General features: G+C 43.6%; 1 protein-coding gene across 1 annotated transcript in view; it reads right to left on the bottom strand.

The window, feature by feature from the left end:
- Window positions 1-18,787, bottom strand: part of EGFLAM (EGF like, fibronectin type III and laminin G domains) — a 178,729-nt gene extending 159,942 nt beyond the window's left edge. The window contains exon 1 of the mRNA XM_055325869.1: window positions 18,447-18,787. Coding sequence (XP_055181844.1) covers window positions 18,447-18,543 — 97 coding nt within the window. The 5' untranslated portion in view covers window positions 18,544-18,787. The remainder of the gene's footprint in view (window positions 1-18,446) is intronic.
- Window positions 18,788-19,164: the final 377 nt, after the last annotated feature.

Below are 19,164 nucleotides of genomic sequence, written 5' to 3'. Positions count from 1 at the left end.
ATAAATAAGTGATCAGCAAAAGCGCATTCATTTGTCATTGCCCCCATTCAGGGCATGAAAGATACTCACTTCCAAGTCTCAACTCAGAGCACTGATCCTTTGCTTTCTGATTGGTTGGGCGTCCACTCTGACTAGGTGGCTTCTTTGCCTTGTGGGTTATTAAATGGCAACATGTGATAAAGTGCAAAGACTGCTAATCTGAGTCAGAAAATGTAGGATCTGGTTGTTCACATGCATAAAGGAAATCTTCACTACACCTACGGCAAATTAGGCTCTGTACTAGGCACATCGAACACATCCTAGAACCTAACTCATGAAACTCCAAAATGTAAATGATTTAGCCCCATTTTACACATGAAAAAACAAACAAACAAACAAACAAACAAAAACAGTTCACAAAGATTAAGGAACTTGACCAAAGTCACAGATGTAGGAGGCAGGATTGAAAAATTACTTTGACTCCAAAATCTACCACCAGTAACAATACTAACAATATGACAAGAGTTTTGCAAATTGCCCTGGAGGGACAGAAGAAAATGGAAAGAAAAGCTGTAGCCCAGCCTTGGTTTGGTTCAAATTCCAGATCAGCTACTCTACTTCCTCTTGCCTTAGTCTCCTCGTTGGGAAGATGGTCATGGAGTAAGATGTACCTCAAAGGGATGTTAAAAGGAATAAAAGTATAATTATTTCTAAGCGCTTGAAATAATAGTTGGCATGTAGTAAAGCTATATCAATGTTAAAGCTTTTTAAAAATCATGAAATAGGGGTACTTGGGTGGCTCAGTCAGTTAACCATCTACTTTGGGATCAGATCATGATCCCTGGGGGTCCTGGGATTGAGCCCATCATCAGGCTCCTGGCTAGTGGTTCTCCCTCTCCCTCTGACCCTCTCCCCTGCTCGTGCTCTCTCTCTCTCTCTCTCTCTCTCTCTCTCTCTCTCTCTCTCTCAAATAAATAAATTTTAAGGATGCCTGAGTGGCTCAGCAGTTGAGTGCCTGCCTTTGGCCCAGGGCGTGATCCCGGATTCCTAGGATCTAGTCCCACATTGGGCTCCCTGCTTCTCCCTCTGCCTGTGTCTCTGCCTCTCTCTCTCTCTCTCTCTATCTCTCATGAATAAATAAAATCTTAAAAAATAATAATAAATAAAAATTTAAAAATCTTTTAAAAATTAAAATTATGAAATAGTTTACCAATCACTATATTTTTTTTACGCTTGTGTGTCATTACAGAAGACACAGGTTTTATGAACAATTGAAAGGTTACTCACTGAAAACAATTTCTTTGATTTGAACACCACCAAGCCAAAGTTAGTTGATAATTTCATCAGGGTTTGGCAGAAGCTTGTGTACAGCCTACTGGGAAGAAATTACCTGTGCAAAATATGAGTGTGAACAAGAGGGCAGGATTTAACAAACCAATACCAACAACTTTTTAAAGAACTGTGAGCAAAAGAAAGTCTACGTAAGTTATTTCTGGAGTCCATTCCCTCTGCAAAGCATACTGCTACTGACTGCTGCCTGTGCCTTGGACAGGCTTGGGTCCCGAAAGGTTCCACTCTCTCTAAGACTCTGTGCCTCTGCTGCCCCCCCCTCCAGCCCCGCAGCTGAGTGGTGTGCTTACCAGGACTCAGCTATAAGGGTTCCCAGTTGTTATTTTGATCACATGATCTTTCCTTTTGTCAATAGATGAAATACAAGTACAAGAAAGGGGATCCCTGGGTGGCTCAGCAGTTTAGCCCCTGCCTTTGGCCCAGGGCGCGATCCTGGAGTCCCAGGATGGAGTCCCGTGTCAGGCTCCCGGCATGGAGCCTGCTTCTCCCTCTGCCTCTGTCTCTGCCTCTCTCTCTCTATGTCTATCATGAACAAATAAATGAATAAATCTTAAAAAAAATATAAGTACAAGAAAAAGTTGTTTTTGTAAAAGCTAGATTGACTGCTTTGGGCTAACTCAATAAAGGTGATTCTAAGCAACATTGCTGCAACTCTAAAAGACTAGAAAATCGGGGATCCCTGGGTGGCGCAGCGGTTTAGCGCCTGCCTTTGGCCCAGGGTGCGATCCTGGAGACCCAGGATCGAATCCCACACGTCGGGCTCCCGGTGTATGGAGTCTGCTTCTCCCTCTGCCTGTGTCTCTGCCTCTCTCTCTCTCTCACTGTGTGCCTATCATAAATAAATAAAACAAAAAAAATTTAAAAAAAAATAAACCTCTAAAAGACTAGAAAATCTAGAAGCATTCTGCACTCATATAACACCCAATTGTTGCAGTTTATGCTGGCAGGATGACCAAAAACTCCAGTGTGCCTATGCTAAAAACAAATAAATAAATAAAAATAAAATAAAAAGCTTTCCCCCTGCTTCCCATCATTATCAAATCAATCTTCCATAGCTATCTTTTAAGTGAAAATAAAATGTATCTATATTTAAATTGTCCCCTTAACTGATTCTTTCAATTAACTAACCAAGGCAAATTGGACTGGATAGGAGAGTTTCTACTGTAATTATATGAAAATAGTTATTCCTGATAACAACTGAGTTTTATTGTTTCTTTAAAACAAAGTTATTGTCATTACTTTAAAATATGAGCAGAATGAGGCTTCTAGGATATGGCTCCGGTCTATAATGTTTTCTACGTATGTGTGTTTTAGACATAGTCATTTATTGCCTGTTATCTACATCAAACAGAGAATCTATTGGTTGATAACTCAATTGTCTCAGGATTACTTACAATCAGAGTAAAACCCCCACACCCATCTGAGGCTAACTGCCCTCAGTTTGCTCCAACAGCCAGCATATATTTTAAGCACTATAATAGCCTCATCTCTGTTGGTGTTTGGGATTGAATCAAGTTATCTCCCAGAAAACAATACACTTTCAGCAACAAAAGACAATGTTAATGAATAAAGACACCATAGAGGGAGTATACAAAAGACAGCAGCAGGGCTGCTGACCTATAGTACCTGAAGGCTTAGAGCTGACCAGAATTCCAGCATGATATGGCCCTCAGCTTGTTTTATAAATAAAGCTTTGTTAAAACACAGTCACATACATTTCTCTATATATTGCCTATGGCTATATTTGCTTTATAATACCAGGCTGGGTAGTTGCAATATAGACCCAACAACAACAACAACCCTAAATATTTACTATTTAATCCTTTACAGAAAAAGTTTTCTAATCTGGTTCTTAAGGATCAATTCTTGACTAGGCAGTGCTCTACAAGGTACGACGGTAACTGTGTTTTCTAAAGATGTTCTGGAACTTTGCCATCATGGATTAATTCCTCAAGGTTATCCCCAATAATAAGAGACAAGCCAAGTGATTAAGCCACTGACACTGTTTCATGACACAAATTTCTCCTCAATTTCCCCTTCAGGGTGCCTCCTGGAAGGATTCACTCAAGAGCATGCTACGAAGACAATTCCAGATGGACATTCTGATCCTGTACAAAGTTACTCTTTTCTCTGCGTTGATACCCCTATCTACCTCCCTGTGGGTCCCAGTGGCTTAGAAAAGGGTGCCTTTCACAGATACTATAGTTTGGAGCTAACCAGGAGGAGCCAAGAAGGCAGCTTGGGCCATGACTTGACAAGCAGGAGCAAACTTTTTACAGGTCATTTGTTTCTCTGGATATGGCACTGTCTTAACAAGCATGACTTGAGGGCTCATTACCTCTAAACATACAAGCAAAACCACTTTTGAAGGGAAGTAAGAGATAGTCAATGAAAACAGAAGTTGCACATGAGTCTCTGCCTACCCCTGTGGTCATGGAGGCGGTGGGTCTAGCAGACAAAGCCTTGTGCCACAGGTCAAAAGATTTGGGTCCTAGTGCTCATTCTGCCACTAACGAGATGCATGACCCTATGCAAGTGACTTATCTTCACTAGACAGGGTTAGACGTCGGTCCCTTCTTGTGCTAAAAGTCAGGGTTTCTATGATGCCAGTCAGTGCTTGGTATCTAGCAAGCACTATATAAATGTTAGCAATTGGTACATTTTGTGAAGGCACAATGCATGCCTTTGAAGGTAAAAGAGGATTTATCCCCATTGTAACAATCAACAGCCTAGAAGCAAATTCTAAACAACAGAGCACACCCAGAAGCAATGAAGACTCTAACTCCTTTTGCCTTCTCAATTAGCATAGGTTTTGTTTTGTTTTTTGGGGTTTTTCTTGTGTTTGTTTTTATTGGTGGTTATTGGTGGGGGGGATGTTCTCTGATCTAAAAACGAAGTGCAGTCACCCTTCCTGAATACTTCCAACTGAAGAACTGATTGAATCATAAGCCTATATTTTATATAGCAGTGTAGAGATGCCCCCTCCCTGCCTCCCAAAAATCATAGTACAGATTAGGGCTAAGATTTTGAGTTTTTAAACATCTCCTGCTTTCTCATAATGTATATGAACCTCTTGTGGGGGGCAGGAAGGGGGTGTCAGTCATGAGTTTCCAAATAAAATTCATCAGTTATGGGTGTAGAAGAATTGTTAGTATCCACCATAATTCCTCCAGCCTCACCATGTCAGAGCTAGCCAGCCCACGACCAGCTCCCAATCTCCGCAACTTTTTGCCAGAGAGTTTCTCAGAAGACACAGAAATCTGCTCTGCCCACCAGCCTGGCAGGCTGGAAGTGTTGGGGGAATGAGCGCCCTCCTGGCAGCTGCCCTTCCCCAGTGACTATAAAATTGGTGTGAACATCCCCACTCCTTCACCTCCCTCAGGGAGGACAGCTCTGAACCACGTGTTCTGTAACATTGCCTTGGGTTTCTCCTGAGATTAAGCTCTGTCATCCACAGTGTGTAACCCACTCGACAAGAAAACCTTCAGGCACTGCCTGCCTTCTCAGTGAACTCCCTGTCTCACTCCCCTAAGCTCCCATTTTCTGTTTATGTTTTGTTCATTTTATCTCTCAAATAAACTATTTTTATTCAAATTTGTTTTAGTCTGTTACTGGGGAATCCAAACCAAGACAATGGATGTAACCTAATTAAGTCCTTTAAATTTGAATAATAAGCATTTTCAACTCTAATCTAAGAGTTCATCTCTAAGATATTCATAGCCAAGGAATCAGAATGGAGTCTAAAAAAATATCAAAAGCCTAAAAAAACAGCAACAAACCTAACTGAAGTGGGAGAAAGTCTGAGCTTCCCATGGCCTCTTCCCTTGAGGTCAAATTCATGGAGTTACAAGGGCTTAGTTTTGGTTCACGGTGACTTTCTCAAGAAATGAAGAACTATCTTCCCTTCATTTGATATGTGTTCTAGAAAGTTCTGGGTTTCCAGGACTTCTATTAGGAGTCCTGGGTATCACTGAGATCATTTCTCAACTCTACACAGCGGTGGATAGGTTGGTCTCAATGTGCTCTTATCCTAAGCGGCCAGCAGATCTGGGCCCAGAGAACAAGCTCATCGTCAAAAGCTCAAGGTTCCTGTTGTTCTTGTCATGAATTTACAACCGGCATCCTTAAGCTATATCAGACCTGATCCTCAGAGAGTCCTGAACGCAAGGTAAACATAAATCAAAACCTTATAGTTATGCCGAAGGAGGAAAATTGTAGAAATAGGCCATGTATTACAACATAGTAGCACCAAAGGTATCAATCAAGGTCCCAGCAGGAAGAAGAATTTACTTAATTAAAAAAGGTTTTAATTAAAAGACTTCTTACGGAGGTATGAGCTGCTTTAAGGGACAGTGAGGGATATTGAAGGCAATCCAGAGATCAGCACTGGTAAGATGTTGCCACTACCCCCAGAGCAGAAAGAGCAAGTGGAGAAAACCAGATTATGTTACTGGAGTAGGCCTGAGTTGGAAGCCTTGGAAGGGCAGGAGCAGAGATCATAGAGAAAGACAGTAGTAAAACAGGAGGAATCAGGGAAGGAATACACCAGCTTCTCTCCTCTGCTCCCTTTGACCTTCCAGTCTCCCATTGGCTGAACCCACAAGAAGCCAAGGGCACAGCAATCTGAGTGATCCCGCAAGGCGGCCAAGGAGGCAAGGTGCAGGGCAGAGAAGAGAGGGAGTAAGTATGGGGTGAGGTGCAGGACAAAGGTAAGAAAACCCTATGGGCAGGTGGTACAGAGCTGAAGATGTTGGAATCTCGGCCTTCACAGGTAAAACTTTGCAGACATTTCATGTGCTTCCTTAATACTCAGTTCACCATTTCCATCCCTTTATTATGAAAATATTCAAACATACAAAAAGTAAAAGGGTCTTAGAGTAAACACGCATCTCCTCTCCACATGGGTTCTATCACTGGCATTTTACTACTTGCTTTATCATGTGTTGTATATGTACTTAGCCCTGTCTCCATCCATCAGGAAATCTATTTTTTATGTATTTCAAAGTAACTTTCAGACATCAGGACACTTGTCCCTAAATATTTCAGCAGCAAATCATTTACTGAGTTCAATTTTAATTGCTATTATAATGCAGCTTATTTTCAGCTCTTCTCTCTATATACACAGATACATATTATATATGTAATATATACAGTCAATTGGTGAGTGAGTCAGTCAACTGGTTGCTTTCAGTTGGGTTGCCAAGGACATTCATTTCATCAAGAATGCCAGTCCGTACAAAACAAAGACTGGAGAAACCTTTGCAAACACTCCAGCTTGTGGTTGCTTTACCTTCCAGGGATTACAGAATTGATCTTTGTAAGCAAGCCAGGGGTCAGCGCAATAAAACTGAGGAGGAATGTCGGAGAACTTGAGTACTGTTTTCCTCCCGACCTCACAGTCAGATCTCATTACGAGAGAGGGACTGGCTTCATCCCTTCTTCTGCAACCTGACCTTTTCAATCATATGGCCAGTGCCATTTCCCACACAGCCTCATTTTCCTTTGGTTTTAAAGACAGATGGGGGAAGGAGGGGAATTGAACATTAGACTGTTAACTCCTCCTCCCCCACTATCTTTTGATGTACGAGTAAAGGGTATTACTGCCTTTGCTTCATAACCTCCCAAGACATGATAAAGCACAGATCTGAGGCAACCCTGCATGTTACTTCAAACCCTATGTGTTCTTCACATATTGAAAATGACACATTTCACAGTATGGACTCGATCGGATGCTCCTTATAAACCCACAATTCCAATAGCCTTTGGTAGCACGTATGTAGGATGTAAATTACAATACTGCTGCGGACTGAGTCCTGAGAGATTTCCTTCTCTAAATCACACCGCAGTGTGGGTTTTCAAATGTCTGCTCAGGTGGAGCAAAAGTGTTGGCACATCGAAGCAACACCTTTTCTGTATTGTGCTGGAGGGAGGAAATGAATTCGGGAGCTGGGAGCAGAATCAAATTAATCATATGATCTTAAAACATATTTGCCCACAACAAGGCCATCACTTTCCATTCCATAGCTGCCTAGGGAAGGCCAGCTGCATGCAAACCACTCCACCAGGCAATGGAGGGGACCCACAGGTGAAGATGTCATAGTGCTTTCCTTGACAAAGCTACAAATCTAATTGAAGGCAAGAGTCAGGCAAACCAATAACACAATACAAGGGAGAATGGGAGAAATCACAAATGGGGCTCCTGGCCGGGAAGGCACATGAAGACTTCACAGAACAGGGGGCAATTGAGCCATGCTTTGAAGGGTCATTGCACTTCCCTGGGCAGAGATGAGGGAAGGATATTCCAAGGGGGCAGGTCAACATGCCCACAGACTCATATTGGGAAAGTGAAGAGGCAGTCTACAGAATGGCAAATAATCTAGTTTGGTTGGAATACAGGTTTTGTATTCAGTGAGAAGACAGGAAAAGTAAGTTGGAGCCATATTGTGACAGACCTGGGAAGCTCAGCTTTAGAGCTGGGAAGGCAGCAGGAGCCATAAAAGAATATTAAACACAAGAGCGACAGGATTAGAACTGCATTTTAGGAAGATTATTCCAACAGAGAGTATGGTTGACTCAAAATGGGGAGAGAATACACATCATAGAAATAGCACCTTTTATATTTATGCTCTTAATACCACAGTAAAGAAGGGAGCTAAGGAAATTTCTTTATATTCTGACTGCAAATAACCTCCTTTTGGGTAAGGAACCATACAGCTGATACAGGAAAATCTGTTACTACTATAGTGGCTATATATAATCTTGATATATGATCTTGATTCTTTCTTCTTAGTTTTACACAAATGAATGTTGGCTATTTTTATTAAACTCTAAGGCTGATTCCAGATCTTTCATCAATAACATGAACTTTATGGCCAATCTAGATACCAAAAGTCATCATCTAACAATATAAACTCCAAAAATCTATAATATAAAATGAAGGAAATGAAATTATTTTCAATTCCATTTTCATGGGAACCTAAACTCAATTATACGTTGTGTCAATGTTGTCTATATTTGAGACTATTTCAAGTATGAAAAAGCTACCATCTCTACCACTATATAAACTCTATAAACCATAATGAATCTAATTAATATAGACTAACTTTGGAGTACAATTATTACCAAATGTTTAAGTGCTTTCCTAGATGCATTTCTGGAAATCATATTATCTCATTTATTTATCACACAAAATCTATGTGATAAGTATTACAAGCCTTAACTTTCAGAGGGAAATCTAAGGCATAAAGAGATTAAGTACTCTATCTGGGGTCAAACAGCCATAAATTTTCAAACTAAGATTCAAACCCAGTTCTGTTTATTGGATTCTTGCTACAATTCCTCCAAGTTAAAGAGATGTGTGTTATGTGTGTAGGTTGTGACCAGAGCCCATCAATTACTTTAAAGTAGCTATTAGCAGAATGCTTCTTTTTTTCAAATTAATGATGTATTTGTTTAACTGTACTAATTAGGAACTCCTAGATTATCAAAGAGATGTTTAGGAAACCAACAGAAAGCCTTGAGACTTGAATGATAAACCTTAAATTTGCCAAACTGAAGGTCTAGAAAACCTCATTTGCCACTAAAGAAGATGGCTAAATAGTAGAGGAATGGAAAGTTTCAAGGCCCTGATGAGTCCTCTGGGTGGTCCCTGGGACTCCAAAAGGGTCTTCTTTCTTTAGGAGACATCTAAGGGGATTCTGGAGCTGTCCTCCAGCAACTACAGCTGCTTCTCAATTGCAAACAGCCCCTCAGTTGACATGTACTTTGCAAAATGCACACTAACCAGCCATGCGTATGAATGAAAGCAGTACCAGTTCATTCTATGTAGTGTCCTACGACAGGCATGGAGCCTCCATAAGTAAAGAGGGGCAAATCTTGTTGGTAAGTTTCCTCCCGCCCACAATGCTAGACTCAGGTATGTTGCAGTGATCATGATCTTAGCCATTAGCCACAGGAACACCTCTGGATTGATGGGAAACAACAAGGGCTAGGGATTGGACAACTTAGGTTCATGTCCTGGCTCTGCCTACTTCCTCTTTGCTAAGTCATCTGCTCCTGACTTCCCAGTAGGGTGAGGGTTACAAGATCAAATGAGATAATTTCTATGAAGGTGTTTTGAGATATACAGTGGTTTAACCCAATGTATCAATTTACTTTTGTTGGGATCAGTCCACACCATCTTCAGCCCCTATCAAAGCAGGCTGTGGTGTCTAAAAACTGATTTTTATATTTTAAGAGGCATATCTCACTGAATATATTATCCTACCATGAATAGTCCTTTTTGTTATGGGACACAAATAGAAGGAGCTTCCAGAAAACTATAGGGAAAATAACTGGAGTTCTAGCTGATGCGCCTTAGGAATTCACTCTATCTAACCAACTGGATAGTTATTTTACTTTTTAAAAGGGATTAATTTTACCTTTTTGTTAAATGGAGCAAATAAGTAGCAACAGATAGCATGTATTCACATAATCATATACATATTTTTGCATCCTGCTGCAAACCAATCTAAGTCAATTTGACTGCTCAGTTTTCAGGATCTTTTGTTAAATTATGATTGTTTCCAACAAATGAAGAGGTGGCAACTATCTGCTTTTCAACCAGGTTGTACACTATAATGAATGCAAATTCTAGACCAAATTCTGCACTCACACAAATATTCATTGGCAAAAGGTCACAAAAATTCTCATAGACTTACTCTTTTAACATCCCTTGTCTGTGGGTTGAGGAATTCCAAAGCACTCCATCAGAAACTACCCGCCACATCTGGTCACTTTCTTCTTGTGTACATAAGCAAACTACGTTTCCTGGCCTCCTTACCATTAGGTTGGGCCCATGTGACCATGTTCTGGCCCAGCAAAGAAAAATCTCTCATGCTAGCTTTCTTTCTATCTTCCATGACATCTTGGAAGCCCATTTTAAAGAGGATGGTATTACAAGATAAAGGTTGCAAAGAATGACTCAAGCTTTCAAGCCATCATTGAAGGAGAGCAGTCTAAGAGAGCTGCCCAACAAGGAATATTCACTCTGACTTAGAATCAATGAAAAATAAATTTCATGTCAAGCCCCTTAGATTTGGAGTTGTTTGTTATAGCAGCCAGACCTTGCTGAGACCAATACATCAATATTCTAATGGCAGAGACAGCAAATCAGTTAGGGGGAACAGGCAAATGAGTCCACTATTGAGCAAAATGCAGAAGTGAATGGAGCTTTAGCCTAACTCCAAAGCAGCTTGACTGTTGGATTCACTAGTTCTTATTCTTTGTCTACACCAAAATAGAGGGATATTACTCACATATCTCACCAATGAAAACTTTCTTTCTAACAGCGCTTCTGCTAATTAACAAACCATCTAGCCTGGATGTATGCTAACATTTATTTTTCATTTATTTTCCAAGCCACCTCTCAGAATGGACTTTACAGTGTACATTCAATGGGTAGCTAACTAGCTCTGGAGTGTGGATTTCTGGCTAGCACAGAGATAAAGCTCATAATATTTGACCACTGATATGGCACAGTTACTGAGAGATTAAAATGGATGTAAACTCATACACAGGAATGGTACCTTCTATGCTGGATTACTTCGAGTGTTAATTGAGTACCCTTAGGGTAGAGAGTAAAGTAATTTACACAGTGACTGTTTATACTGAAGTATTTTAAAAATAAATTACAAGCAATATAACAGGCATCTAATTCACAGCCATCATCCATTTTATTTATTTCTCTGCTCACTCTAAGAATTACGAGCAAAGGATCATGGGACCTATTCCTAAGTGTAAAATTAGATCGATAAAATTAGCCATCTGTCCAAGGAAGGCTCTAAACTCAGGTTGTATTTAAGTATTATGTTTCCAAATGCCCAGATGTTACAGAAAAGTGCCTGCTGATACAACTCCTTTTGCACAATGTAAACCATTAACTGGCTAATATAAACTTATTGCACCAAGAAAAATAAATAGCATTAACATTGCATTAAATCTGATTCGGGATCTTGGGTGCCCTGTCAGCAAACACAAGTGTTAAGATTTAAATTGCTCAGGATTTGCGGAGTCAGACGAAGAAAGAATCTTCAAGTGTCTTTAGGGGAGTGAGGAGGAAGGGACTGGGAATGAGATGAAAGCTTCAGGAGGCATATTCTTGGTTGGTCTGGTTGGTTATGGTAATAGTAGTCACCATGATTACTGTTGAATGATAATATCCTATCTTTGTGTAGTGCTTCAGCTCTTTCAAGCACTAGCCTGTTTTATTTCCTTTGATTCTTAAAATAAGCTGGTGGGGTTATCTGGGACAAGTGGGGGGTTTCACAGCTGAGGAAATGCGAGAATCCTTAAGGAAAGAAGAGCCAATGGCCTCTAACATTCCACGTCACTGGTAGTGGATCATCAATTACTCCAATATACTGATCAATCAAACCCGAATCATTTCTTAGCTCTCAAGCTTCACGGAGATTTCCACCGACTCCCAGTCATGCATCAGTCTGGGTAATTCACTTTCAGGAACAGCTGCTCCCCTTCCACCACCACACCCTGCAAAACCTCCCAAGACAATTACCAGGCAAAAATTGTCCACCACCTTTGGGGGTACTCTTTCCCCAGGGAATCCATTCCAGCAAGATCATAAACGTGGAAGCCACATTTTTCAAGCCAAAAATCAAGGCATGTGGTCAACCAGAGTGCCCTTCTGACTTGCCAATTAATTTACCTGAAAATTTTTATGACTCAGTACAAATTAAATCACGTTATTAATTATACATTAATATGTATGGAAAAGGAACACAAAATCCTAAGTATCTGTGTTTTTTGTCATGTCTGGAACATATCCTTTCAGTCACGCATATTCACTGTTATTTTCTTCTGTCTAGATTAAACAATCCCAGTTCCATAAACATTGCTTTCCAGCCTCAGGCTTCTGTGCCTTTGAAATGGCTTTGGTACATGTCAGGGATGCCTGGGTGGCTCAGTCAGGTTAGTGTCTGCCTTTGGCTCAGATCATGATTCCTGCATCCTGCGATTGAGCCCCATATTGGGCTCCCTGCTCAGTGGGGAGTCTGCTTCTCTCTCTCCCTCTAACCCTTCCCCACTTGTTCTCGCTTTTCAAATAAATAAATATTTTTTAAAAAATAAAACTAACTAACAAAATAAATGCTTTGGCACATGTCTTGCCCCACTTAATCCTGTGGCAACCTTACATGGCAGGTTCTTTCCTCATCCCATTTTTACAGATGAGGATGTGGAGACCACAGAGCTAACATAACTTGCCTTACATCATCAAAGCACTAAATAAAAAGTGTCAGAACTTGAACCCAAATCTGTCAAATATTAAAGTCTGTGCTCTCACCCAAGAAGAAACCAGACTTGGAGGCTGAATGAACAGATGGGGGGTGGGAGGGTAGAGTGGGTCTGAGGGAAATGAGGGCGGAGGATTGGTTTTACACAGTTCCACAAGGCTGCTGTTAGTGCTGCTGCAGGCTTTCCTTCCTTTGTGCGGCCATCTCTCAATGAACAGGTTGGGCGGGGTGGTGGGGGGGGTGGAGTGGAGGAGGAGGAGGGCTTGCCCAGAAGAGGTGTCATTCAGCCACCTTCAGAAGATCACAGGTCCCAAATCCAACCTTTGGAAGACCTGGGGAGCCTAACATTACAATACAGTTCCAGAGTTATGAGTTGCTGTTGCCCACCCCACGTGATGTGGACGAAGGAAGCAAGGGAAGACTGTAGGTGTCCCACAGAGTATCTGAGAAGGTCGGGAGGAGAGGGAGGCTGACAGGAGCCTAAACTCTCTTTGGTCAAAGTGTAGACTGCAAATCACCTCATCAAGTCCCTGAGTTCTTTTTTTTTTTTTTTTAAAGATTTTATTTATTTATTCATGATAGTCACACAGAGAGAGAGGCAGAGACACAGGCAGAGGGAGAAGCAGGCTCCATGCAGGGAGCCCGACGTGGGATTCGATCCCGGGTCTCCAGGATCGCGCCCTGGGCCAAAGGCAGGCGCTAAACCGCTGCGCCACCCAGGGATCCCAAGTCCCTGAGTTCTTATTAAAAAGGCAGGTACACCTATGACATACTCCAAGAACTTTCACCCCCTTGAAAGTTCAGGAATTACTTGCCTGGGTCAGAGGCCTGAGACCCCCTGTAGTCAGATCTGCTCTGAACCAGCTCTGAAAAGTGTGTCCTCTGCTGGCAGCTATTTTACTTGACTTTCACCTGTGTCCCCAGCTCCCCCATCCCCACCCCCAACCATGTGAGATTGGTGGGGGGGGGGTGTCTAAGAGGCAAACATATTTCAGTTCATTTCAGGAGGCTGAAGCCAGACTCGGGTCTTTCTTCAAAAGGGGAGTGGAATCAAAGTTGGGCTTGGAGGTTTCAGCTACAAATGGCCATTTAGGCTCTCTAGTATCTTTTCCTCTTTTCTATCCCTGAAAATAGCAGGAACACTTCCAATATCTGCAGTTTGACATGCTGTGACCAAAATAAGTGGCAAGAGTCCTGACCAGCTCCAGAGCTTTTCTGCTGCAACCATAACATCACATCATTCATTGAATCGATTGGGAGAAACCCATCTTGCTGGCTGAGTGGCTGAGGTGAGAAGATGCAGGATATATCCACAGGACCACCCTGTGAAAGTTGAGGTCCCACTGTAGTCTCTCAGACACCAGAGTCTCTGTCTTCCAGACATCTAGCTCTGCAGCACTGGGTCACTTTGAGCTAGACAGATGGACAACTACTCCCAAAAGAATTCTAAGGTTATTAAAGTCCTTGGGCTCAGGGTAAGAAACATAAAGAAAAAAAAAAAAACAAAAACACCACTCAGTTCCTTGCTGGCCAAGTCACTCTTCCATGAGAAAGAATTCTGAGAAACAAGTACTGCCTCTGTTATACAACCTTTACCCCCGACCGTGACCTCTCTGTCCTTCTACCTCACAGAGAATCCAAGGAGACAGAGACAGAGAGAGAGAGAGAGGAGAGGGAGGCTTCTTTTAGGGATTAGATACGCTGTAAAAACAAACAGGAAGGTAGGAGAGCTGATGAAATGGAGCAGAGGAAATACTTCTGCTACATTGTTTGGACTGCATGGACACCAGTAGTTAGGTGCTGGGGATATATATATATGGCCCTCATGGAGGGATATATGTATGGCCTTTATGAGCTCCAGTGTTCCCCAAGAAGCAAGACAATCTGGATCGTGTTGTAGTACTTCGGGTTGGAAAGGGAGAAGGAGGCACATACAAAAGAGATAAGCCCCCCCAAAATACATGCTTTGGGAAGAGGATGTGCATGAGAGCTGTGAGGACATAACCAAGGCCCTTGTGACCAGCACGTTGTTCAGGTTGCCACATAGGAAGCAGAACAGGAGGGCCAATGAGCCTTACTACAGCAACAGCAGAGGCCACCTAGAGGCTCATGGACTCACCACCATCAACGAGCAAGATACACTGCCCGCCAGCTAACTCTGCTCTTCCAGACTTCTGTTTTTTCTATCTGGGTTTCTCTGGATCTTCCTCCTAGTCCAGTTTTATGGGTAAGGAAATGCTGAGGGAGTGGAAAGGAAAAGATTAGAGACTTACATCTCCCTAAAGATGGTTGTGGAATCCCAGCTCTTCTAGGGAAGACCTACAGTTCCCAACCCTGACCTGGCCTGGTCTCACAGCCCCCAGGCAAACTGGAAAGACAGGAGGGAAGGCAGGGCCCTCATGCTGTCCTCCAGCCCCTCTCTCTGTGCCAGAGAGTGAAGGAACACCACGAAGTTACCAATCTGCCTGGGGAGCGTGCGTGTGGCTGGAAGTGTGCTGGTTCCACCACGTGTGTCTGGATTCCTGCTTCCAGTTTCCTGCTTCATCAGACACATGGCAGTCTTTCCCCTGCTTCCTGGGGAGATCTGAATAAGGGAGAAGTAACCACTCAGGAGGGCCTGGGTACTAGCTCTGATGTTAAGCTGGACAAGTCCCTTAATCGTCCTCAGCTCCGTTGTCAGATGAGGCCTTTTCACTTCCTTCCAGGTCTCTGATTCTAATTTGTAATCTGAAAAGGAACGAAGGATATGCGATGTTTCCATGCCATGAAGACCCCGGGTGATGATGGTGTCCTCCACCCTACCTATTTTCAGAAGCCCCCTTTTCTACCTCTAGGTACTTGGATGGATCCTCTGGCCTTCACAAGACTTAGCATCCAGGAGTTCAACAAGAGAAAGGAAGTGGTTCATCAACCTATAAGGTTACACCCCCTAATTCTTATAGATGAGGTCACTAGACAATGGCTTCCAGAACTCCATCTCAGTATCATTCATACTCTGTTATCTTTGAAGACCTGGGCACGATCTCCTGTACCAATATTTAATGGCATGGAACAGGCTCTGCACACACAGCAGCAGGGATAATGCCCTCCACCTGGCTCTTCCACGGGAGCTCCCCTGCTCAGCCAGGAGGGAGATGCCCTCCAGGACAGGTCTGCAGACCTCTGCTAATAGGACCATTAAGGACTCCCTTCCTGGTCCTGAATATCATGAACCGAATCCCATTCCACCACTTACTAGTTATGTGACCTTGGAGGAGATATTTAATCTCTCAGAGTCACAATTTCATCTTCAGTTAAACAGGGGTAATAATAGTACCCATCTCAAAGAGCTGCTGGGTTGATTAAATATCAGTATGTGCCAAGTTTTTAGGGCAGTGTAGCAAGTACTCAATTAGAGTTCGTTATTATTATTTAATTTGACTTAAGAGCTGTCATTTCTTGTTAGTCTCAACGAATGCAGAGGATTCTTTATTAATGCTCAATGGCAGAAGATGAACTGTCTTGGGGTGGAGGGAAAGGTTGCCTATTTCGGACCCAAATTAAACTCATCATTGAAGCTGCTGTTTTTTTCCCACCAGAGCTAGGTGGGGATGGGGAATTTTCAGGCTGATTTTGAATCCAAGACGCCTCCATTTTTTAGGAGTGTTAGGAGACACATAGGATCATCCAAAGAAAACAGGACTGTTCCAGTACACCTACATGGTGGCCAAACTACCTTCAAATATTGTTCACAAACCAATTTCTAGAGAAAACGAGGTACAAAGAAACTCCTATGTGGATCCTAGCAGGATTTGCTGGTGTCTAGGGAAGATTATAAATTAGCTGGTTGCCATTCACATCAGAGCCAAGCAGGGCACATTCAGTTTTTAATCTGGACCAATTTTCCGGATCAAAAACTAGTCTTTCCAAAGGATGTAAATGAGCCCAGGAGGAAATTTTCCCCTGAAGTTTATGAAGTAGCTGTCATTTTAATCTGAGCAGCTTTCCAACCTAAAAACCAGTGTCTGGATAAAATTATAAAGTAATGAAAAGCTCTTCTAGACTGAACCTAGTCCAAACACCCCTTCCACCTCAAATGTGATGTACTTAATATGCCAAAATATTTAAAAGGTAGAGTTTCCACTATCAAAACCCTATCCATGCTTCAGATAAAACCAAAGAGGCCAAGATGGCATATTCATGGCATGAGTATCAGAATGAGACCCTGGATGAACCAGGTCGAAAATATTTTTAGGAGAGAAGCTACAAAAAATAAAAAAGGAAATATGGTGAACCATATGAGCAGTTTTATACAGTAGGCTTTTGTGAAATGCTTTTTTAAAATGGATTGAAATCTATCCTTAAAAGAATATTACATACACTGCTTAAGCTTAGGAACTGTAGATACAACCAGGCATCATTCAAAAATTGTGACTAAATGATTTTATGTGAATAAACCCACAAAATACAATTGATCATGATATGCTTCTCTTACGGAGGAAAAGTTAGAAAGAAGCCCTTCACTGAAATCCTTGAAGATGTGTCTATGCATGCATGCAAGAGAAACAATTTAACAGAGTATTTCCTTGGAGTGCTGCTATCATCTCCAAAATGAACTGAACAGTGGCTATAGAACAGCTCATAATTTAAGTGTGTTGCAGATTATGATAATGACTAAATTTCAAGTCAGGTAGCAACAGATACAGCTTGAAGAGTGAGTGTGTCCCCCAGAGCTGAAAAGCAACAAGTCATATTTCCAAATGAAGGTATCCTTGAGCAGTGAAAATATTTAAGCATCCATATGGGAACCTGCCAAGATTCTTTTCTTCACCCTCTGATAAATTCCCCCTGGTTCGTCTCTTTCTTTTAGAATCGTTATTTGTGAAGATAAACTGTACTTTCTGCAGAGTTTTGCAGACTGCATTCAAATAAAGTTGTATTGTTTTCCATTGTTCGTAAGACGTAATTAATCCCGTAAGACAACCTCGCTTACAAAGTAAACTAAAAAACAAAACCAGAAAACAGAAAAACACAGATTTTTCCAGAATTCAAAATACCAGTCTCAGCAAAGTAGGATAAAAAGCATTACTGGGGCAACGACGTTTAGAACTTCATTGTTTAGAACGCTATACTTTGAATAACATCACAGCCCAGAGCAAATCAAAGTAGACAAAAATACATCAACAACTTTTACCTGTGTACCTAGAGGAAATGCAACGGACTGTGTTTCCGGGGCTCCCCAATTCTTTGTAATAAGCCTACACCGCACATCTTTGTTTAAATGGCCCCGCAAGAAAGACACGAGTGAAATTAACCTCCAGGGCACCCCTGTCGGAGAAAATGGCCCCAGAGTGGAGAGCATCCACCCTGAAGAGCTGGAGCCACATCCCTGCAGCCGCCGAGGCAGGACCAGGGATGGGCACAGGCACCTCCAGGCAAACCTTCAGACACTTAACAGGAAATGGCTGGGCTCTGGACAACATGAATTCAATAAAGATGTTTAGAGACGCAGGAGGAGCTGTTTGAGTTCTTTCGCACAGTTGCAGTCCTCTGTGATTGAGACAGCAAGACCGCGGTCCCTACTCTCAGCTCTCTGCGGTCAAACACGCAGCCCTCCACCTCTACTGTGTCTGGAAAAGAGATTATTCTTTCTAACAAACAATCATCCCTGGAACCGCCTGAGCTGGGGGCAGGGCGAGGTTCGCGTCTCCTCTCCGCTCGGGCGAAGAGGAACCCAGTTGCACTGCCGCGGGTGCGGGAGAGGGGCGGGGCGCCGCCCGCTGGGCGCCCCGGCGGGGACGGGGCCGGGCGCCCGGGGCCTGGGGTCCCCCCGCGCGCCCGGCGCCTTACCTGGCTTTCGGAGAGCTGCTCGGAGCGACACTGCGCGGGGTCCGAGGCTGGAAGCCAGGAGCAAGAGCCGGAGCAGGACGCCTCGGATCAAATCCATTGCACCGCGGGCGCCTGCAAAGTTTCACCAAGTCCCGGGCGCGCGGGGAAAGGGCGTCTCCCGGGGGAGGTGGGGGGGCGGCCCCGCGGGTCCCCGCGAGCCGGGTGCGGAGGTGCAGGGCTGGGGGCGCTGGCCCAGGACCCCCCGGGGAGTGCGCCGAGGCAGGGCAGCTGCCGGGAGTGAAGTCCTCCTGGAGCCGCGGCGTCTTCGGAGGTGGGGGGAGGCGGGGGCGGCGAAGGAAGCCGACGGGGAGGGACCGGCTGGCCGTGGGAGGGAGAGAGGCTTGACCCGCCCGGGGATGGAATTACAATCGCGTGGGAGTGAGGGGGGCAGGCCCGGCGACGGCGGACTCCTCGCCCACCTCTGGGGCGGCCGGCCCGCTCATCGCCCTCCAGCGACCCCCGGCTCAGCCCTTCCCCGCCGGTGACCTAGATAGGGACGCTAGGAGGGGCCCGACCTCAACCACTTAGAGGCGCAGGGCGGGAGTTAGGGGACTACAGTGCAAGGACCCCTCTGCGGTGGTCCTGAGCCTGGAATCCTGCGGCGCTTCCCCCTCCCCCGGCTCGACCCGCCTCCAGCCGCGCCCCCCGCCCCAGGTCACCTCCACCCAGCTTGGGGACT

The sequence above is a fragment of the Nyctereutes procyonoides genome, unplaced genomic scaffold (genome assembly GCF_905146905.1).
Source record: "Nyctereutes procyonoides isolate TBG_1078 unplaced genomic scaffold, NYPRO_anot_genome, whole genome shotgun sequence".
Taxonomy (NCBI): domain Eukaryota; kingdom Metazoa; phylum Chordata; class Mammalia; order Carnivora; family Canidae; genus Nyctereutes; species Nyctereutes procyonoides.
This window is presented reverse-complemented; position numbering and strand designations above follow the sequence as displayed.